Raw genomic sequence first — 23,591 nt, forward strand, 5'->3', positions numbered from 1 at the left:
TGAAAAAACCTTTGGAATTGGTCCAGTGGATCCATGACCCGGTGACAGTGGCTCCAATTGTATCTTATGGGGAAACTATAAACAACAAGAAAAGACACGATAAAAGACTCAAGTTGTTATTCTGGGACTTTGCTAAGAGTTTGGCAACATTACACACATCTCGCTCCAAGTTGAGAAATACTGGAATTCCCTCTTTAAATGTGGCCTCACTTGGAATCCCAGATTTTAGGATAAACTTCCTCTGGTTGTAAATAACAAGCATTCTCACATCACAAGACTAGATCAGAAAAATAAGGCCTCACATGCTACACATCTGTTAAGATGCTCCTACAATCGCTTATGTGATCCTCGGTCACACAGATTTATCTCAGTCAAGATGAGATGATAAGGAGATAGAGTAAAGGTGAAGGTGGGTTTATGTGTGGAGAGGGTGACCGATGGTTTTAGTGATGGCAGATTGAGCCATGATGAATGCAGGGAATGATCTTAGATATGAGCCGGTCTGATGTTTCATATATGTCCAATTAAAAGGTGAATGTGTCATATGTGGTGTCATAGCTTCAGATGAAAGGAGACAATTCCTTTTTCTCTCAGGCAACCATAAATGTCTTAACTAAAGTAGTCTGGTTTCTAACCTTCCTCTTCATTTTACCTCAGCTATAGAGTTATTTTGTAATTTGTACCAGACATGGCAGGACTGGACTGTTATTGCACTTAATTAACAGCGGCGGTGGAATAATAGAAATAGCAGGAAGTGAGTCAGACCCCAGTGAAACTTTGGTCCCTTAAATGATGTCCCGTCTGTAAATATTTGGTTATTCTTCTTCAAGCTAAACCAGGAAACTGTTTATTCACATCACATCCGATCAATGGTTAAAGGGGAATTTCGCTAACTTTCCACCTGGACTCGATGTTCATCTCACTGCTGACCTTCCTTATTCCTCTTCATCAACCTGAGCTAGAGTTCCTTTTTTTAATTTGTACCAGACATGGTTGTACTGGAGTGTTATTGCACTAAATGAACAGCGGAGGTGGACTGATAGAAATAGCAGATCGTGAGTCAGACCCTCCTGTAATTCAGAGGAGCTGAGAGTGCCTGTGCATCCAAACCTGGACCCTTGATCCACTTTCCAGGAGGAACAGATGCTTTATTCATCTCCTCCTGTGTTGCTCTTTATTCGTCTGTGCTCTGTTCACACGCAGCACAATGACAATTGTTCATTTACGAAGCTGTTCTTTTACTTAATTCCCAAGTAAGAAAGAAAAAGTCCTCATCAGATAAGTTTGAGTAGGAACTAAGCTACGCCGGTCACGTGATGCGACTCACACCAGGAGAAGAGGAAATCACTCAATGCGTAGCGGGGTCTATAGGGGTAGATTATGTTATTTTCAGCTGATACTCTTTTGTCAGCGTCTCTAAAGCCTCAGGGCGGGGAAATACGTTAGTTACAGTCACTCTATATGTTCAGACGGTAGTGATGTCATGGCGGTGTTGGAGATAAGGCCTGATGTGGAAACAGGAGAACAATAGAGGGCAGCTCTGTCCATTGGATATAAGCTTAAGTGTGTGCTCTGTTAATGGGGCCAAAGGGTTCAATTATCCATTCGTTTTCTTGGAAGTGGAAGGCGGAGCTAACAGCTGTGTTACTCTGGTCCCTGGGATTTCCTCTTTCTCACATTCATTCTTAATATAGTCTATATGGAATTGTGGAGGCCAATACCGATCCGCTTATATATTTGACAACATATGCCAAACACCCATAGATATTAATCCCCTTGACAAATGCAGATCTCCTTATATAAATCAAAGTAAAATAGTCCTGTGTATACCCCCTGATCCGGATCCACACCTTTTCCCTGACCGATACGGAATCCTTCCACCAAGTTATGTGGAAATCTGGTTTGTAATTTTTGCATAATACTGTTTACAAGCCTGAAAATTCACCAAACAAATTAATGGACAGTAGTAAAACCATAGCTTCCTTGGTCGAGGTAAGAACTATAAATAGAAAGAATTATTTAATACAACCAACATATAGAGCTTGACAAGAAAATATAATTTTTTTGAATGCCAGTCTTTTCTGTGTTGTTTATTTTGCTAAATAAAAGCTTTAATTTCGGGAGAGATCCACGACGCTGTAATCTTTTCAAGCAGTGATGATATGAATATCAGGGGAATTCCTCCTCTGAGCCAACAACATCATCCTATGTGCAGCATACATACATGGAAAAGCCTTTGTTAAAACATGCACACACACTTCCTGCATATGTAAACTCCCAGAAGACTAGTGTCACCTCATATAACAGTGATGGTCTTTATGTCGATGACTCACTCGCATACCAGGCGCTTCCATGTAACGTGTGAATGTTAGAGACAGAGGTAAAAAAAAAAAAATGTCTTCTCCGAGTTTGCGTGAGAGAATTCCAGGTTCCATATTCGGTTGGTGCTCGTGTCACAGAGGTCACTGCTGCTTGTCTTCACGTGCTGACGTTATTCCCAGATACCAGAGCACTCTTGAGAGAGACGGGGAGGCTGACCCAACCCCTTCTTGTCTTTGTGAGCATAAAAGGCAAGGAAGAGGCCTTCCTCCTCGTAGAAAGAATGGCTTCCTCTGTCCCACATCCTGTGGCACAGTGCAGCATATTCACAGAGGAGCCACGGGCCGCGGTGAGGCACTTAGAGCTCTGCAGACGCACACGTGAGCTGAGCTGGCTCTTTCTCAGAGAAAAAAAACGTCTCTCGTCTCTGTGTTTCCACCAGCCGCTGATTTCCCCCCTCACTGCCCCAATACCTGATTTGTTCTCCGAGAAAAAGTATTTTTACTATCATATTTTATTCCTAAGCCAAAACCCTATTGCAGCTGCAAACAAGAGAAAGAAGGGCAGAGGTATTGGGAGCTTCGGATTTGACGTTTGTGTTTATTAGTCGGACTCGGACCGATCCTGTTCCTGTGGGATTGTTGAGGAATGTTTTTCTTTTTCAACTGTTTGTTCACTGATTCACTGTTTTTATATTGTAGAACAATAACCGCCCAGACCACTGATGTGTGGGCAAGTGAACAGCGCTCGGCACACAAATCAAGAAAGCCCATAATTAACTGCTGCAGTGAGATAAATCTTACAGCACCAGATTCGTCTCGTTAGATTTTCAGTTTTGCGCATCTTCTGCATTTTAGAGCTAAAAAGTGTGTTTCATCCTCAGCACAGAGCCTCAGGAAGAGACATGTGCACGTCTGCTTGCGCTGTAATTGGAGCCGTAAAAATCCATCTAAGACCAAAAGATTAGCGGGAATCAGGCTTAATTTGTTAACAAGGTGGCATTTTGTCCACATACATGAACGCTGAGGAAGAGCCGAGTTATCAAGATGACCCCTAAATTGAAAGCTCTGTTTGAAGGTCTAAATCCCCTCTAATGACCTGTCCAGAGGTCGCAGGTCAACAGGATGAGCCAGCGGGGGTCATGTAACCGGGATGCTGACAGACTGGTTGATCAAGACAGGTCACGGACCTCTATAATCTAAGGCAGGGGTGTTGTATAGGATCAGTTAGAGGCAATGTGGAATTTGCTTGAATGCAGTTGAGTGAAGTTTCCTTTAACTTTTTATTTTTTGGCTTCAGTCTGATTTCTTAACTCTGCTGAGCGGTTGTCCACAAAGCTCGTTGGAGGGATCCAGTACGGGTCAGGGATGAATCCGTGGAGTTCTGGTTCAAATCCAAATCAGGGGGCGGATTGAGGAGTTGTTTTTCTCTTCTACATTTTCACAGAATTGCCAGAAATCGTTCTTGGGTTTTGATTTAATCAAATCTGAAACATTTGCTGAACATATCTATGAATTTGTGAAATATGTTGCGACTTGACTGACTTCAAGGGGACTGTTGGGCGTGTCTTCTGACGGGGACATTGAGCGCTCAGCAGTTTTCCTCCGTCAGCCTGACTTGCTCCGCCGGCACTTGAAGCTCAGCCAGTTATAACACTGTGCCAACCAGCAGGGCCTGAGAAACTCTTTAAAAAACTCTTTTCCCATTTCCTGAGTTAATTTTACGTGTGAGAATTCCTGAGTGGACTGTGAACATCTCGCCGCACAAACATGCCTGTGCAATGTTCCTGCCCCCTGTCGCATGTCTGCTGACACGTTCAGCATCTCCCGCAGTCCCAGTGGACGGGCCGTGTGTTCGCCGCTGTGTCAACAGATGGACATGTTTGGCTTCACAGCAGAATGACTGTAGGCTCATGTTCATGTTTGATCCCGGTGAGGCAAACGTTTAGTGGAGACCTGCATCACGTTGATTGTGGATGATGTATCTGATGCAGTGTTGCTTTACAAACTTTCCTCCTTGGAGCCCCAGGACACATTAACCTGGTCCCGCTTGGTCATGCATGAGCACACTGGTGACTGATTAGTGCATTTGTTCATTTGTGTGTGTGTGTCTGTGTGTGTGTGTGTGTGTGTGTGTGTGTGTGTGTGTGTGTGCGTGTGCTCTAAAACTCCCACGCACTTCACATATATTTTCTTCCAATCTTAGATTTTCTCACGGATAAAAAAGTGTAGGTTCTGCCTCTATGAATCCCACTAGGAGTTTCTCAGTGTCTGGTTTTCATTTTTATGTTTGTGTTTATATCCATTGCATGTGTGTGTGTATGTGTGTGTGTGCATGTGTAAAGCTCTCAGCCGATGCATCTGCTTTTGGTTACAGAAACCCTAAATTATTTCTATTTTGCAAATGAATACCTGCTGCCTGCAGCTAGACCAGGACATGTTTTACATCACGTTGGTCTCAGCAAATAAGTGCTACAGGACTACTTAAATAAAGGAAACACTAAACACATCCCTGTTTCATTGTAACATGTACATATAATACATCAGCAGGTATAGAGGGCTTTGAATCTGGCCTTGGATTCCTCTGGAGAACTCATGTGAAACTACACAACTTTGTGTCCTCTGGATGTTTTTGGCATTTGTTAATGGAAAGTTCAAAAATTTTGGGAAATTACAGGAATTTGCTTTTTTGCCCTGAGTTAAAGGAGAAGAGAGATCATATTTTTTTAATAGGAAACTTCTGCAGGCTGACTTAACTTATCTCAAAAACTGGAAAACTGTTACCTGTTACACGTTGATGGAAGGCAGGAGTCTTCACTAAATTAATAATATATCTGTGTTAAACATGACTTAATGCACGGAAAGGAAGAGAATGTGAAATATATTTATAGCTCACAGGAGTTGTTAATATGAAAACTGGGTTTGGCTTGTCTCGGAATCTGAAACACGCCGCTTCCCATCGTGCTGTTCCAGTTTGTGCACGTGCCGCTCATTCTCACACAGACACACACTCATGCTTGTTTACAGAGCAAGTTGCACCAGGATCCTCGTCTTCCAAGTAAGGCAGTCTGACCAGAACTATTCTCCTCTCCTCCTCCACCTCCGTTCTTTCATCCCAGCCTCTCAGGACCAGAGAAGGCCAGGAATGCCAGAGCAGTTCCACCCCGCACATTCTCAATACAATTATCTCTCCTCCTCCACTTATCTTTCATCATTTCTTTTTTTATATGCTTATGTCTCGCTCCTGTTTCAGTCTGTAGCTGAGGACTGTTGACAGCTCTGTGGTCAGTAGCACCTGATTAAAGGAAAGGGAAAAGCCCAAATAAATATTCACAGAGACACTGACTTATGACCTTATTCCAGTTATATTTAAATGAGCATATGACTTGTGCAGGTTTGTGCGTTACCTTGTTTGTGCACATGTGCTTGTATTTATGCTGTTGCTGGTTTATCTACAACAGGACACTGTGTTGCCTGTATCTCCATGTGCTTTGTAACTGGCTCTTTTAGTGCTGCTTAATGAGCCAAGTGAGATCACCGTGACGTTTATGGGGTAAAACTATCCTGATTGTCTCCATATGGAAGTCGTGATCTGTGCTGTGTCTCTATGAAGTGACTTGCACGAGTTTAAACGTCCACGGTGATGTGATAAATTGACTTGAACGGAGCAGGATCCAGTTTGATGGCTATTAATGTCGGTGCTGTAGATACGGCCTTGAAACATTACCTATCTGTGCAGGACATGAGATTGACTTTAAAGAGGCACAGAAGCATGTGAGGTGTTTGACTCCTCTTGTTATTGCAATGAGGCTCACTCAATCTACACAAGAATCCAGATGTTGACGGGGATGTGATCCATTTAGCGGAGCTGCACAGTGTTTACTGACGGGACACGAAAGCTCAGTATCTCATCAGACGTCACAGAGAGAAACTAAATCAGCCAACTTAAATTCAACACAGATAGAAGACTGCCCAAAACCCAAAAGACAAAAGTAAACACAAAGTGAAGTGATGCAACAATTTGGTTGTATTGTGTACACGGATGTAATGACTCAGACTCTGAGACAGTTCTGAGCTTTTGTGGATGAAAAGTCCAATGAGAAATCCAGGGAGCAGATTTAGAAATTATCTTCCCAGCTTTGTGGCTCACTATAAAACAATGTGCTGGCACTTGTTGGTGTAAAAGCCTGACTTCTGGAAAGCAGAGTCAATTTCTTTTTCCATTTAGGGGCAGAAATAACAAATTTAATTTTTGGCTTTATTAAACAAAGAAAGGAAACGGGATCAGAGAGTGTGTGTGTGTGATTTGTGTGGGGGGGGGGGGGGGGGGGGGGAGAGACATGCAGTAAATGAACATAAAAGTAACGTTTAACATCTGATTTGTATTGTGATGGTCATAGAATGAAAGAGCAGAACCGAAACAGAAACTCTCCCAGTGTCAGTTTGCACATCATTGGGAAAATAATGTATAACCTATTCTTTAGCCACACTGATGAACTTCATATGTACTGATCAGAAGAAGCAATAATTTAACCATTCTTGATTAAAATGTTTAAAAAACAACTCGACCTATGTTACATATTTTAGCGACTTTTGTACCGACATTATCCAAAATGTTTCCAAACCCAAAGGAATCCCAAAACTTATTCAAGGTAATAGGACGTTTTATTTTAGTCGTCTTTTTAGTGCGTCACACTCTCGACCTCAAACAAACTTTGACAAAGGAATAACACACTGTTGGCCAGTTAGCCTGTCGGCTGTTTTTTCTGTTAGCATTGGTTACTTGATACATTAAATCATCTGTTAATAGGATTTGTGCCTCAGTCGCGTTGGGGAAACTTTCATCCCATGATCCCACACTGCTTCATCAAACTAGGTCATTTCTTATTGTTTTGTTTGGGACACTTAGCTGAAGTTACATATTGCACCTTTAACCAAACTCCAAAATACAAACTCCAAAACTACAAACAACAAGATGTTGGCATTTCACTCAGTAAAATCCATTATCAATGTGGAAGGAAGGAACCTCCTCCACTTCCCCACCGCTGAAGATAAAACTGGGAGAAAACTCTCCAACAAAAACCTTTTCTCTGGCGACATAGATTTTCACACTATTTTGTAAAACCTTGTGCTTTTTTTTCTGATGTCAGCAAATGATCGTCTGCTCGGATTCCTGATAAGAGTCACAACTTTGACTCATGACTGTAGTTAAAGATGTACAGAAGCCCTGAGAGACCAATTAAAGTGGGGGGTTATTTATTCTTGTTCCTGTCCTTGCTCTTGTTCTTGTTCTTGTTCTTGTTCTTTTTCTTCTCTTCGTTGTTCTTCTTCTCTTCTCCTCCTAAGGATCATTTCACTGTCACCTGACTTCCTAAAGCCTTTTTGACTGAACGCCTCACGTTGTTTGTTTGTTTTCCAATAAGGACACAATCAAGTTAGTACAGAAAAAAAACAGCATTCTTGCAATTCCCCAGCTTGATCCCATGATTCTTCTTTTTTCTGATAGCCGTTGTGTTGTCTTAAGGCTTTTATTGGCTATTATTCAACTGTGTGTATGGACTATGAATATACATGTGCAAAAAAAATGCGGAGAGGGATGTGAATGAACAAATCCTCCCACACTCACCACAGGGATTTATGAGATACTGGCTCAGCAGTGGTGGGAGGTTATGGCAGGAATGCGATGTCGTTCTGAGAAAACGTCTGTAGATGACATTGAGCAGATGTTTGTGCGATCTTCATTTTCCCTAAGCACAGAAGGAATACCCAGTGAAACACCTACAGCTGTACATGTACAGCATTTGTGGAGCACTACAGCTTAGGTGACATTTCTGCCCCTGTGTGGTAGTAATCGGTACTGCTGCAATGCTATTACTGAAACCTGTGGTCAATATGTGTGTATGAGTGTTTCACGCAAGGGAAAGCAGTTGAGGATCTTGAGGAGACACTGAAGTACCCTTGTCATCTTTAGAGATTAGCTGGAACACATGAGGAGTGGATTTGCCCACTTTGCCAAGAAGAACAGATGCAGTGAGTCATGCAGCCACAGAAAGCTGAAGGACAAACTGAGACTTTATTCTGCAGGCTGCAAAGAAAGAGACCCCCTGCTGGTTTGGGAATTACCAGTTCTAATTAGTTAGCTAATTACTCTTTTCTCCTTTCCCCTCAATTGTTTCGCCTTTGTGCAAAATGTAGTTAAGATGCCTCACGTCTGTAACAGGATGTTTCATGAGAAAAGCGAGGTCAGGAATGCAGTCCGATTCTGAATGGCTACAGATATGGGGCTGAATTGATTGGTTGTAGAAAAGTTATTTAGCACAAAGGCCTGAGTGATATGTCATTCACTGATCAGAACCCAGAGAGCAGACCAACACTGAATCAGCATTGAATCAATGTTGATGCATCAACAAGATTATCACTGAATCAATGTTTGCGGTGTATCTTCCATCAAGTTTGCACCCATAAATATCTTTATTTAGAAGTATTTTAAGTATGTTATTTTTAAATAATAGATATATTATTATAAAATGAATAACATTTCAGTAAAGCTCAAGAAAAGCTACTGAATGCCAATAAGTCCCTTTCTAATAAATCTTACACACCGGACCTTTAGGGAAAAATGCGTGATATCAGTGAAAGCTCATTAACTAACATAGAAAATTTACTTTGTTGTGAGTTTCTTTTATCAGTATTATTGTATTTATTTTATATCTCTGCCATGATGTGAAGTCAGTGACTAAATGTTGAAATCAACGTAGAACATAGAGATTTATAATGCCAGATCCTAACTAAACTGTTCTGGAACCGGTTAAACAGGCCTCAGCCATGATGGTGCTGCCATCGCTATATGGCTCATATGTGGATCCAGTTGTGTAACAGCTCTATACACTTTGTTTACATTAAAAGTGTAAAAAGATCTCTTGCTCTGCGTCGAGCTCCGTAATCTCGAGAGCAGACATTACTCATCACTTCCTCTCTCCTGAGCTCATCTCACTGCCGGAGTCACGTATCCAACTACGTCAGACATATCGAGCAAGTGTTGTTTAAACATGGGGCCTTTTGGGATGAGGCTTCAACTGACGTTACCCTAGAAACCTCGGCCACAGCACACAGCGCTCACATACTGTATCAGTCTATGATGGCCTGCGAACGGGCCTCTGTGGGCCACGGCCTTTTTGTGTTTCTCTGTCCACTCCAGCCTCTGTATACAACTACAAACACACTGTACACACAAGCATGATAAGGCAGTTTTTTTGCACAGCTCCCAGTGGATTTAATGCATTGCGATTGGTGAAATCCAGACCTGCCATCCAGGCTTATAAACACACATCCGGAGACACGTCAGGCCACAGAGGTTTACTGGCTCTGGTGCAGTTTTTCTTCAGAGCTCAGTGACTCACCAGCAACTGTATATTCACAGTGGACGCACACACTCATCACTGCAGAGCCTCAAGGGTTCTGCTCTCTCTGTTTGCTCTGCGGACGATCACACTGTTTGGGCTGAGTAACATCATCTTCATCTATTTATTTTCTCACAGTCTGGATCCAGAAAAATCCCACGTGTGCACAGCCTGTATACTGGGCTGGTAACTAACCACAGAGTAGAATACTCCCCTACAGATATAGACAGTTTAAAACATCACCTGCATAAAATCTCAAAGATTTCAGAATATGCTTTTGGGCAGTTTAATAACAATGCATCATATACTATTAAGGTCAATGCATATTTTAAGTAAAGTATCGATCAGTAAAGTATACAAAGCTTTTAGTTAAGGATGAAATGAATCAGGTTTTTCTCTCCTGATGAGGCCTTAATAGACTGTAGAGCTTGTGGTATACAGTGTTGCCATAGTTACTTTGAAAAAGTAACTTAGTTACTTTACAAGTTACTTGATTTTAAAAGTAACTAAGTTAGATTACAAGTTACTTGATTTTAAAAGTAACTAAGTTAGATTACAAGTTACTTTATTAGTTACATTCAGCAGCTGCCGACAACACCCCCGCCGCCTCAACATAAAAATGACAACCGGTTTGGCCAACACTAACTTTATTAGACACCGCCGGAGGCCCCCCCCCCGCGCGATCGGAGGGTTCCCCTAACGGGCGCTGTAGCTGAGGTGATCCGCGAGAAGAGCCCGACACACGTCCAGAGTCGCTGTCGCCGACCGTCGTACCCGGTCCCCTACAACCGGTCCCCGCCTTCCGCAGCGCCGACGGACACCGCCCCGCGTGATACTATAAGGAAAGCCCCCGCACCGCGGACGAGCACCTCCCCCCCTAAAAAAACGTCGAGGAGTGCCGCACACCGAGCCTCCGGCGGCGTGGTGAGGAGGGCGATGGGGCGACTGCTCCCCCAGCCGCAGGACGTGCCCAGCGGGCTAACCACAAATACCGAAATAGTAACGCAAGGTGACTTGGACAAGTAACTTTAATCTGATTACTGGTTTGGAAATAGTAACGCGTTAGATTACTCGTTACTGAAAAAAGCGGTCAGATTAGAGTAACGCGTTACTAAGTAGCGCGTTACCGGCATCACTGGTGGTATAGGAAGATAGTGATGTCCCTCATCAAGCTATATACCCGAGGATCTGTATGATAAGCTCCTCTTAAGATGCCTCTGTCCTGCAAAGAGCCCAGCTACCAAATCGGGCAGTCATCCGCTTCATGGCTTCAAGACCCATTAGCAAGACGCTCTTTTTGTGCAGATGACAGTTGGGTCTTTGTTCCATCGCTCCCATCTGGTGTTTGGGTTTGTGACGGTGCGGAACGGACGTAGAAGGAGAAACAAACGGGCGACATCAAAGCAAAGCCACTTTGATCTATTTGCAGATTGCGGCGCTGTGTTTGGAGATCCGGCGGCAGACACCACAGGGTATAGTGGCCTGTCATCACTAGGCACACGGCGTCGTTTCGTCTCATTTTGAGGCTGCATGGCCACCGGCATGAAGGAATGTCTACTCTGTCAAGCTGTGTCTTAAACGGCAGACAAAGATAGTAAAAACAAAAAAGGTATACGGACACAGATCGACAGGTGAATGAGGGAACACTTCACCCTAGAGCAGCTGGGATTTACTTCAGTGGTGATGACAATATGCAAACATGGTTTTGACGGGCCTTAACTGCCTCAATGATTTGGCAACAATAAATCACGACAATCCAGCACCAGGAGCTCTTCTCTCTGTGAGCCTGCGGGTTCGTTGTAATAAAACACACATGTGCCTAATCGTCGGAATCCATACTCCTCCTCTGCTGTTTGTCTTGCGACACTAATCTGATCTGAAGCAGGTGTTCCTCAAGTTTTCCTGAGAAAAACAATTAAGGAATCCAGAGGTGTAGAAGTGAGTTGGAGTGACGTGTGAGAGAGCAGGAATGGGAAATGACATAGTGTGCGTCAGGCCACATGTGCGTAATTCAGTGCAAATAGAGGAGAACAAGTGCGGTGGGACAGGGTGTGGGCAGCTTGGGCCCCAGACCCTGAGTGAAGTGCCTTCACCGTGGTTTCCCATGGTCTTAGGTCCACATATTGATTCAGTTATCAGGTATGTTGCAGAGGATGGTGTCTTACAAGGAAAGCATGGGATGTGTTTGGAGGGGATAATAAGTTATAGACCATAGATTGACTTATATGAGATGTAAGGTTTAAACGGTTTGGCACGGATCCAGATGAATCGTAAGGGGGCCATTTGCTGTGAGATCGTGAGAGACGGGCAGAGAGAAATCTTTGTGGTCGGCGGAGCTCTGCATTCTCTGCCCAAGTCTGCAAGAGCCCTTCCAAAGCCCTGACAGCATCTTGGCCGGACGCCGTGCACGTGAGTTGAGCAACAGCTGGAGGATGGAGGGGAGAAGGAGGAGAGGAGCAGTGAAAGAAAGAGCCAAGGCAATTGAGGCCAGTTCCCAGGCTCCAGCCCCTGGAGACCCCAGAGGAGAGGAAACAGGCGGAGGGATGTAGGGGGGGGGGGGGCTAAAAGGGCCAAAGCAGCTGTGGTGATGTTCTTCTGCCTGAAAATCCTGCTTCAAAGTTAATCAGAGGCCCCTTGATATGGTTTAATAGTAACTTGATCACAGGATATAAAGACTTTCTTTGTTTCCAACAGTATAACCCGTGAAATTAAAGCTACATAGTTAATATGGTGATATTAGCAATGGATAAAATGATATAAGTGCATATGAACATGGTCCATGTAGTGGAACCAAAGATGATTATCACCCAAATCCACATTTCTCTTTACTTCTAATTTGTTTTTAAGCTTCTTCCATCAGCTTCATTTTCAGACATAGCTGATATCTGTTTTCGGCCAAATAAACCTGCTACGTTGGCAACAAGTGGGGATGCAGTGACATCTACTGATTCAATTATATATTGCAACTAGTGGAATAATGTTCTTACCTCACATTCGCCAAACAGAGAAACTGAGAGATGAAATGTGAGAGGCCCTCTCTAGAGCTAGTGTTTGTTTTTTCCTGTTCTGGGCCACTGTAGAAACATGGTGGTGCAACATACAGGACTTACTATATTCCATATTTGCCAATTGAAATCCCTAAATGCTATTGTGACTGTTGTGTCTACAGATTGTTTCTGCTGCCACCAAGTGGCCAAAAACACAGGTAAATTCACGTTTAAGGTGCGTGTATAAGGTGCAGCTGAGGCGGAGAACTCGCGAATCATCCTTTGACATTTCACTGTCTCTGGTTTAAAAATGATCATCTGTGGCACAGATCAGTGGAAGACTTGCACGACACAGTCAGGCTTGCACGAGAACACTGCAGGAGTCCGTCAAGCTGAGAGTTACAGTGTCAGTGGAATATCTCTGAACCCTCTGACAGGTTAAGACCCTTACATGCTATAAAAGAATGATAGGATTGTAGCACATTATTTCACATCTGCTGGATGACACCCAGTGACCCTCACAAGGTGTCTGTTATAGGGCCCAGCTGGTACACAGTATTTTCATTTGTGCCTTTCTCTCCATGTTTATTATCTCTCTTTTCAAACACACTGATGCTCTTTCTCTTTTCTTCGTGCAAGTGATGGATCATTTATTTTTATGTCTCTCCTCTTCCTCAGGGTTGTGGGACATCATGTGGGAAATGTGACTGCAGCGGCGTGAAAGGAGCAAAGGTGAGATTTATATTTCCTGATTTAATTTCCCTTTTCACTTTTTTTTTTATAATAGCCCAATAGTTCAGTAGGTGTATTAACTGATTCTAAGACCAGACTTTGTAGGCTCACATGAGGCTGAAGCAGCTGTCACGATGCTCGCTATGTCTGGACGAGGCTCAGTCACAGAACAGGGACCAGGACAAGATCAAAGATCAGTCTGAATTAGAGCATGTCCGCAAACACAGCTGGGCTGACGGCTCCGTTCCCATCAGATGGAGGGAAACTCTCAGATGAAGATGAAAACGTGGAGGATACACAAACCACAAACTGGCTACGAGCCCTCGGCCTGTCAGCACCCCACCATGACTTTCATTCAATGACCTGGAACTTGGTGTCAGACAAAGATAATTTTTTTAATAACTTTTTTTTAAACTTTTTTTTATCCTTAAGGACGACAATGGTAGCAGTAATGGTATAAATACCAAAAAATATCTACATTGTTCTTGTGTGTTGTCTGAATAGCCACAACCTGATATAACTTGTTCCTCTGTGTCAGGACGTTGGTTGTTGTCCCAAAACCATTAAAAATACACCAGCGTGCCACATTAGACTGGGTATTATGTTCCTTTATTACAAGGAACATGGGCACTGTAGTTTACTGTGAGTTAGTCCTATGCCCACCGTCTAACTGCCAGTGAATCAAATCCACAGAGGAAAATCATCCCTCATGAATTCACTATTAACTCCTGTTTGAGATAAAATACTTAGCTCTTAATAAAATTCTACTTTATATCTGTGACCCATTTTGAAAGAATGTGGCTCCAGCAGGAATGAATGTGCCAAGTGCCACATAGAGGGCAGATATTTCATTATTGTCAAGTATTTAGAGACTTGAATGACAATGTTGGTTTTAGTCTTTAAATGGAATTTGTTGATACTATAATTGTTTATAAATTATATTCTATTTTATAAAATGCAAAAAAAAAAAAAAACTCTCACTCACTCACTCTTAAGCAGAGGTTCCCAACCTGGACATCAGGGCTGCTCTTAGACTGCTAATACAGATGCATGATATGACTTCTCCCCGAAAGTGAAGCCCCAGTGTCTCGATCGCCCCCTGGTGGCTGACTGTAGTATAAGTCATAAACATGCCTCCTCCTCCTCCTACTGTTATTGGATGGGACCAAGCTCAAAAGTCAAGGTACACATGAAACACTTTTTTCTCAAAGATGGTTTCTGTCAATTTAGTTTATCACACTGATGTAAGTTCACATCTTTATTTCAACAGTAAGTTTCATGACTCATTGATCGTTGAGCCAATGTATCGACAGGACCTCGCTGCTGCGTACACTCTGACTCAAAATGCCCAAGATGGCATCGTTTGTATCCAGGATATTATGGCTTCATTTATGGATAGTGGGAGGAAGTGGAGACACATCATTCATCTTTATCTGTAGTCTAAGGGACGGCAACTAGGAGTCCATTATTATCAGAACAGGAACCAGGAAAGACCAGAAAGCATCTCAGGCTCACAGAATAATATTTTGTTTAAACTGGTGACAGCTAGTTGATATTATGCAACATGTAACATGCAGTCACAAGATTCCTTTTTTTTAATTTGTCACAGGTGAAAATGTTAGGAACCACTGCTTTAAGCTGTTGCAACATGTCCAATTACTTTGTATTGTGCTGTTTGTGTGTAATCTGTATAAAAGGCTCAGTTATATCAGACGAATGCAGGGCCCTTAACTTAGGGCCACAGTCTTGCCTTTTGTGGCTCATTCTTAAAGCAACATTAACTCACCTAAAAACCACAACAACAACAACAATACATCTACTGTCTGTGTTCAGTTGAGCTCAGTCAATTAACTGTTGTCCCAAATCACCTTTGTGTTTTCTAACCTGCTGCAATGCTCTAAAGCAGCTTCTACCCAAACTCCCCTGTGAGTTTTATGTCTTATGATGTCACTTCCTGGAGTTTCATAACATGGGGTTGCCATGGTTACCTCGGGACAATTCCCATGGTAAAAAACACATCATATTTTCTCCACTAAGAGCAATCAGATGTGTTGTGGTTATAGACCTTAAATAAATCCAGAACGACTAATGGACAGCTTGTGAAGCAATGCCTCCATCTAGTGGCTGATAATGGAACTATAATCATTTCATTCAGGTTTCGTTTAAGGTCACCGTGAAGGTCACAGTGGGAGATTTGTTTTCACCAGTATCTGTGCTTATTGTTTTCAAATCATTAAAGTAAACTTGATTGAGTACTAGAGATATACAAGCCTTTATAATGAATCAAAATATAGTGATGTACTTTTTAAAGTAAGAAGTATGTATGTTGAAACATTGGGTTTTTATTACCTGGCGGCTGTGGCTGAGGGGTAGAGTGGTCGTCCTCCAACCTGAAGGTCGGCGGTTCGATCCCCAGTCTGACCCATCTGCATGCCGAAGTGTCCTTGGGCAAGATGCTGAAGCCCGAATGGCCCCCCATAGAATAATAAAGTGCTGCGAATAGATGCAAATGAGTGAATGTAAAACTGTACTGTAAAGCGCTTTGAGTGGTCATCAAGAATAGAAAAGCACTATATAAATACAAAACCATTTACCATATTTACAGGAATTAAGTGTAATTTTGTAAGTTATTGGGTAAAATATTTCAACTGGGTGAAATAAATAATTTTCCAAATCATTTATTGACCTTAACATTTTTTGATAATAATTGATAAAATGTCTTGAAATCTATTTTGAGAACTATTTTAACATTGTTGGATTACAAAGTTTCTTCTTGTATAAGCAAGTATGGTCTTTTCTCTCATGAACCTAACAATCTGTGTGTCACAGGGTGAGCGGGGTTTTCCTGGTCTTCAAGGCAATATGGGATTTCCTGGGATGCAGGGCCCTGAGGGGCCTCCAGGAGCAATGGGTCCCGCGGTCAGTACACAGTCACAAACTCACACATTAAAATGAATAACCTGAAATGACTTTGGGTGGAACTGATATTTGTCCCATGATCCAGACATGTGACGGTCGACTGATTTTATTTGCCCTAACATAACACACACACACACACACACACACACACACACACACACACACGCACACACACTATCACACGTGACTGCAGCAGGGTTAATCAAGTTTAGTACAACAATAAAGTTTGTTGAATTGTTCTATTGAATCTGCAATTTCTGTGGATTTTGGTGATCATGGGATCATCTGTCTCTTCTTAGGGAGGTCTTGGTGAACCAGGGGCTTCTGGAATGAAAGGAGTGAGGGTAAGTATCATGAGTTAGGATATGATGGAAATTTTATTATATGCACTATTTTTGTATTGCACATGTTTAGGTTGTTGTATTATCTGGAGACAGTGATGTTGATTTGGTTTTTGACGTTACAGGGTCCTCCTGGTCTGCACGGTTTCCCAGGAAACCCAGGACTACCAGTAAGTTATTTTACCCCCCCGTTACCTATCATCTAATCACCATCTAAACAGTAACATCCTCAAAATAACACAATTTAGGTCATTTTATGTGGCACATGTGTCATGCAGTGTTTGTAGCGGCTCAGAATCTTCAGGACGCTGCAGAGATTCTCTCAGTGAGTAGCTGCTGATTATTTGCTCTCTCCGACTCTCAGGGCATCAATGGAAACGATGGCCCACCAGGTTCACCAGGTATCCCAGGATGCAATGGGACTAAAGTAAGCCATTTCTAAAACGGTTTTAAAATTAGATTTGCTTCCCCGGGTTTTGTGTCCATCCCTGGTGTTTAACCCTTCTGACTGTGTGTGTGTGTTTCAGGGAGGAAGAGGACTGGATGGCACCTCTGGTTTTCCTGGTCTTCAAGGACCTCCGGTAAACAAGCTCCGCTCCCATGACAACTACCTCAATAACCAGCTCACATTCAGTTACTGCTACAGCAAGTTACAGTGAAATAAAAAAAATCCAGAAAGACTGCTTTGTTTTAACAGCCACTGGGAAAATATTTGTACATTTGAAAAAAGTTGATTTGTATTAAACATAAAAACTGTAAGATTGGAGTTTAATTTTTACATAAGCTAGGAATAGCAACTGATCAGTAATTTACAATAGAAATATTCATCCTACCTGTATATGCAGCATTTATTCATCTCTTTCCTTCATCCCCGCTCCTCAGGGCATCCCAGGATTTCCTGGAATGAAGGTCAGTTGTTTTGTCTTAATATGTAAATGTCTTTGTCTTACACTACAAGTATGGAACAATCTTCCAATTTGATGAGACGCGTGTTCTTTATTTTGCCTCTGACAGGGTGATGCTGGTGGTGTGATCGGGATTGTTCCCCTGAAAGGAGACAGAGGATTCCCTGGCACACCTGGATTACCTGTACGTTGTGTGTTTGTTTGCGTGCATGAGTCTGTCCGCTCTTGTGTTTTTGTGTTTAAACAGAGACGATGTAATTCAAGGTTCTTTCCAAACGTCTTTCTCTTGCAGGGATCGATCGGACCTTCTGGACCCACTGGACCTCCAGGAACTCGTGGCTACCAAGGACCCAAAGTAAGTTTCTCCCACAGTGATGAGCAGTTTATCATCCTACACAGTCTTTGTTAACTTTCTATGAGTCAAAGCATCTGGAAATACTAGAAAAAAAAAACTAAATTTAAAAGAATCTCTGTAGATAATCACATTTTACAACAGTTTGTTTAACTGATTGGATATCTGTATTTCACAGGGAGATATAGGCGCCCCAGGCCCTTCTGGAGAGAAGGTATGAGTCATCCTACATACAATGAATTTTTAATTTATAAACAATGTCTTGAGCATTGTAACAGTTCCTATTTTAACTTCCCTGCAGGGTGACAAGCTGGCTTTTGTGAGTGAAAAAGGAGAAAAGGTGCGAACTTTAGATTTCATTCACTCTTTCTTACAATAAGAGAGAAAAACTTCATTAAGAAAAGGTCTTGTGGTCTCATCTTAATTCTGTTGTTTAATGTTGGCGTTCTCTCTGCAGGGTGATCAAGGATTTCGGGGCCCCCCCGGTCCCCCAGGACCTCCATCACAGGAAGTGGGAGGACAAACCACAGTCTACGTACCTGGACATGCGGTACTCTCTCAGCTCTTTATAAACTTAAAAGAAAATTAACAAACCAATCACTACGTATCAGTTTATAAAGATATTAATATTGTGGGTTATTTCCTGAATGTGATTGTGTTTTTATTCCTGCAGGGAGATCGAGGACCTCAAGGAGATAAAGGAGAGAAAGTTAGTATTTTGCATTTAAAGCGTTTAGGTGTCTGACTGATATTACTGTGCACACAGTCTTATATTTAATCACTCTACTTATTTTAAACGCTTGATATCTTTTGCAGGGCATCTGTGTCCCTCATCTCAGTGGTTTTAAAGGTGAACCTGGACCACCTGGACCCAGAGTAAGTGACCAAAATATGTACCTGTAGAAAAAGTTCCATACAGTATAATAGTTTGATAAATAAAGATGAAAGCTCAGTGTTAGTCATCAATGTTTTTATAGAGATTGATTAAAGAAGGGAAAGTAACTCCAGCAATAAAATAAAATAAAAATGTTTTATTTGTCTCTTATTCATAGTTTGTCATCTCCTCTGTCTTTGCTATTGACATTCCCATTCCCATGCAGTTAATTAATGTGAGTTTGTTTCTGTGACTTTAGGGTAAACCTGGCAAAGATGGAGAATATGGGTTGAAGGTAAATACAATAACTTATTGTGTTATCCATCTACTCTACTGTCCAACAGTTTTTTTCTTTATTATTATACATTCTTAAAAGCTAAAGTGCTACATATATTCACACAGGGAGAAAAAGGATTTCCAGGAGGTCCCGGATACACTGGTTCCCAGGTAAAATTATTTGTAATTTTTTTAATCTGCAAATTTAAATTTCATTAAAATATATTCCAATTTTTTGTTGAGTCAAAAAATGTAAACTAAAAATGTTCTCCCTTTTTTTTCAGGGTGAAAAAGGAGAACGAGGACCACCAGGTTTTGTAAGTGATCTCACTCCTTCCTCTTCTCTGAAAATGCAACTAGAACTGGTTACAAAGAGGATCAGGCCTAAAAACTACCAGCAGATGTCAGCACATATTCATTTAGTTACAACTGATTTACTTACTTTACTATTGTGTAACATCTTCTTCGGACAGAGAAAACAAAATTACATCACATCACCTGAGTGACAACTTGAGGAGGATTTTGCACACAGTAAAATGCACTGCATCAGCATATAAATTACACATGATGGTTTCAGAATTTCTCTTGACCAATTATATATAATTTTGATTCAATTAACTTAAGAAAACGATTCTGACCTCTCTGTAAACTCTTTCTATTCTCAGACTTAATCTCATGCCAGAGAAAAAGCAGAGGTTTGGCACAATAAGCTATTTTAAATAGAAGTAGGAAATAAGTTGGAAGGGATCATTTTACAAAAGAAATGCTACTGTAGCGAATGTGGGCTCCATTTTCTCAAACTGTCTCTCACAAGCCGCCTAACATAAAGGCAGCACTGTTCTAACTTGTTTCCCTTAGAATGGATAATGGCAAAACCTATTCTATATAATCACTGAGGTACATGATGTGATCCCAGAGAGTTATATTAATTCAATTCAATATATCATATATTTTTCACCAGAACAAAAGCTAGGGTAACATTATGTGGAGAACAATTATGCAGTCAACTGATCTGGGTTCAGGTAGATCAGTGAAGTGAAATTGAAACATCTTCAAACAAAAGTGGACATGAATCTTTAATCTATACAATTATCATTTTAGGGTAACGGTGCCCCTGGCCCTCCTGGTCCGCATGGTCTTCCTGGGTTACAAGGAGAAAAAGGTAAAATGAGGTCTCAGTAAGCTGTCATATGTTCAAACTAACACCATAGTTGGATCCCACAATAACACTGTTTCCTTCACTTTTGGCTTTCCTCTTAATCTACAGGCTTCCCTGGCCCTCAGGGAGAAGCAGGTCAACCAGGTAAAATAGCACAGTCTACTCAATGTAATACATATGACATATGCTAATCTGAATAACACACTAACGCTGGCTCTCTGATTGTACCTTAGGCCGAAACATCGAAGGGCCTCGAGGAGAGAGGGGTCAGAAGGGAGACGTGGGAGAGAAAGGAGAGAAGGGTAGAGAAGGAGAGTCTCTGGTCGGTCCTCCAGGACAACCAGGTCTCTCTGGCCCCCCTGGACCCCCCGGACTCCCAAGTATGTCTCATCGTACCACAAGCATGTGAATATTTGAATCCACGTTGATGCCTCCATTAAATGTAAACTTATTTTATGTGTTTGTGTGTGTGCGCTATGACATGGACGCACAGATAATTCGAGTAGATGTGACATCCCGAGAGGTGCTCCTGGCCCAGCTGGACCTCTAGGGTTACAAGGGGAAGTTGGACAAAAAGGTAAGAAAAAACACAATTGCTGCTGATTAACGAAACTCGATTATGGACACATTGACAACAGATGCAATGGACCAGGGTCTTCCAGCGGACAGTCTACAGTCTCAAATGTGCAGTCTACTATGACGCCACTTGATTAACACATGCGTTTCTGTGCCATCAGGTGACCGAGGAGATACCTGTGTTCAGTGTGAGGCTATCGGCCCACCTGGATTACCTGGTCCCCAGGGGCCTAAGGGAGGGCATGGTGAGTGAAACTGATACGATCAGTTGACGTAGCCTAAAAGTCAGGGCACTCCGAATTTGTAGCTTGCCTTTTAAATATGTGAGTGTTTGAAAATGTTCGACAACCATTTCACTTCTGTCTTAATCTTCTCCTTTCCAATTCATCCATCTTCATCTGGCAGGACCACCCGGTCCAGTTGGAAGCAAAGGAGAAAAGGGTCAGTCAGGCACTCCCGGACAACATGGACGATCTGTGAGTGAAACAGTATCTATGACACTTCACATGACGTTCAAGCTGAATGTTTCACTGAAGAAACTTGAGAACGTCAAAGATATCAGAATATGTCGCTGATATTTTTCCTTCGGTAAATGATACATCCTTTTGACCTGTGCAGGGTACTATAGGTTATCCTGGGTTGCGAGGAGATCCTGGTGCTGTTGGTGAGCCTGGCGACATTTCCTTAGCTCCTGGTCTGAAGGGAGAAAAGGGTCTTCCTGGTTTTGCTGGTTCACAGGGGAAGCCAGGAGAAAACGGACACTCAGGGATAGACGGCCTCCCCGGTGTACCTGGCCTCAAAGGAGAACCTGTAAGTTTGTGTTTGTGGTTTCAGTGAGTAGTTACTGAGGATATCCGGACAACATGACCACCCCTAGTCATAACTGACAAAACAAACAAAAAAAACAGGAGATTCAACTTTTGGACCTCAACTCTACACCACTTTTTAACAACTAACTGTTTTGGGTGTAACATCCACTACTTTCACACACAACTTTTCATAAGAACATTAAGTTAACAACCACCTGGTGAACATAAAGGAGATCAAGAGCAAAACTAGATCTGACCTCCCCTTTCTCTAATCTCGCTTTCAGGCGAAAGAGGGCCTTAAGGGTGAGCGAGGATTTGATGGGGACCCTGGTCGTATTGGAACCCCAGGAGAAAGAGGTCCTCCTGGTCTTCCAGGCATCGGGCAACCAGGAGAGCCTGGAGAGAAAGGCAGTTCAGGGAGACCAGGAATTCCTGGAGCTCCTGGAGCACTAGGTATGTGTGGGATATACACATTCTTTAAAAATAAAGAGTTAAAGAGAACTCATATTAGACCGTATGTCAACATTGCACATGAAACACACATACTCACACAGCTACTACAGATGGGTTTATTATTAAAGCACACTTTGCATCCCCCCAGGTGCAAAAGGGGAGCCAGGTGTTGGTGTGAGCTCTCCAGGACTTCAGGGAGTAACTGGACCACGAGGAGAAACTGGCATACCTGGAGGTCAAGGTGAGAAACACCATTTATTGTACTGTAGTTGTACTCCTCTGCATAAAATTATAAAAAAATCTGAGGATATGTCAGTGAACTAAATATTGTCTTTGTTAAGGCAAATGTAAATGTCACTGTGATGGAGGAGCAGAGTGTAATTATTAAATCACAAAATAACATGCTCAGATATTTGTAACAATTGATGGCAGTAAGTCCTGTTTACTGTTAAACATATTGTTTTTTGCAGGCGACAGAGGTTTGACGGGAGATGCAGGGTTGCCAGGTTTCCCTGGGCCGAAAGGTGAACAAGGACCCTATGGAATCGGTTTTCCAGGGCCATCAGGTCCAAAAGGTTTGTTATTCCATGTTAACCCCATTCATCACTTCATGCATCACAAACATTTCATACACACAGAAAATGTAAACAAACTGTACATGATACAGAATACGTACATGGGAAATGGAAATGTTTATCTATGTTTCTAGGAATCAGTGGAGTTCCAGGAGATTCAGGATCACCAGGAGAGCCAGGAAGAACAGGACAGGATGGTTTCAGTGGACAACCTGGTTCACCTGGACAAAAAGTGTGCAGTTATTGTTTTGTTGCATGTTTTATCCAATAATTGTTTACAATCTTTTACCATGGAAAATGTGTTACTTCAGAACAAATACATCGGTCTTACAGTTTTATCGTTGTACAATAACATTCAAATTCAAACATTAAAAGACCAAAATGTCAATGTCAAAGACACTGTGGCCAGAGATGGTAATGATGCAAGCCAGTATTTGTTTGTACACCTTGCAGGGTGAACCAGGGCGGGGTCTTCCTGGTCCAAAAGGTCTGCAGGGCCTTCCGGGAGTTTCTGGTTTCCCGGGAGAGAAGGGTAGCATTGGACTACATGGTATTCCTGGGCAAGAAGGACAGACGGGACCTCCTGGACCTCAGGGAATCACAGGTACTGTAGGCGACTGTGAAGCCTGCTTCGTTATTGTTGGTCCTGCAGATTTAAAAGGCCTATCTCCAGTACCAAGCACTATATTATCTTCCTTTGGTCTTTAAAATTAGGTGACGCGGGACCCCCCGGATCTTCTGGACTCGTTGGCTTACCAGGTGAACCAGGAAAAGGCTCACCTGGAGCGCCTGGAACACAGGGACAACCTGGAGTGCCCGGACCACACGGTGAGCACAAACATAAAATCCAATCATTCCAAACAAAATGTCTGTCTTTCAGACTGTGAAATTATTGATTTTCTTTATATGACTGTC

At 42.3% G+C, this 23,591-nt stretch overlaps 1 protein-coding gene across 1 annotated transcript in view; it reads left to right on the forward strand.

Moving 5' to 3' along the window:
• Positions 1-23,591, forward strand: part of col4a1 (collagen, type IV, alpha 1) — a 38,962-nt gene that overhangs the window by 5,242 nt on the left and 10,129 nt on the right. Inside the window, exons 2-31 of the mRNA XM_053439695.1 lie at positions 13,384-13,437; positions 16,267-16,356; positions 16,656-16,700; positions 16,823-16,867; positions 17,062-17,124; positions 17,225-17,278; positions 17,580-17,606; positions 17,712-17,786; positions 17,895-17,957; positions 18,133-18,168; positions 18,256-18,294; positions 18,412-18,504; positions 18,628-18,663; positions 18,771-18,830; positions 19,088-19,123; positions 19,231-19,275; positions 19,389-19,421; positions 20,206-20,266; positions 20,372-20,407; positions 20,497-20,643; positions 20,757-20,840; positions 21,001-21,084; positions 21,245-21,315; positions 21,458-21,649; positions 21,933-22,101; positions 22,250-22,342; positions 22,572-22,676; positions 22,811-22,908; positions 23,130-23,280; positions 23,391-23,504. Of these exons, the coding sequence (XP_053295670.1) occupies positions 13,384-13,437; positions 16,267-16,356; positions 16,656-16,700; positions 16,823-16,867; positions 17,062-17,124; positions 17,225-17,278; positions 17,580-17,606; positions 17,712-17,786; positions 17,895-17,957; positions 18,133-18,168; positions 18,256-18,294; positions 18,412-18,504; positions 18,628-18,663; positions 18,771-18,830; positions 19,088-19,123; positions 19,231-19,275; positions 19,389-19,421; positions 20,206-20,266; positions 20,372-20,407; positions 20,497-20,643; positions 20,757-20,840; positions 21,001-21,084; positions 21,245-21,315; positions 21,458-21,649; positions 21,933-22,101; positions 22,250-22,342; positions 22,572-22,676; positions 22,811-22,908; positions 23,130-23,280; positions 23,391-23,504 (2,299 nt within the window). The remainder of the gene's footprint in view (positions 1-13,383; positions 13,438-16,266; positions 16,357-16,655; positions 16,701-16,822; positions 16,868-17,061; positions 17,125-17,224; positions 17,279-17,579; positions 17,607-17,711; positions 17,787-17,894; positions 17,958-18,132; positions 18,169-18,255; positions 18,295-18,411; positions 18,505-18,627; positions 18,664-18,770; positions 18,831-19,087; positions 19,124-19,230; positions 19,276-19,388; positions 19,422-20,205; positions 20,267-20,371; positions 20,408-20,496; positions 20,644-20,756; positions 20,841-21,000; positions 21,085-21,244; positions 21,316-21,457; positions 21,650-21,932; positions 22,102-22,249; positions 22,343-22,571; positions 22,677-22,810; positions 22,909-23,129; positions 23,281-23,390; positions 23,505-23,591) is intronic.

Source organism: Pleuronectes platessa, chromosome 14, assembly GCF_947347685.1.
Source record: "Pleuronectes platessa chromosome 14, fPlePla1.1, whole genome shotgun sequence".
NCBI classification, from domain to species: domain Eukaryota; kingdom Metazoa; phylum Chordata; class Actinopteri; order Pleuronectiformes; family Pleuronectidae; genus Pleuronectes; species Pleuronectes platessa.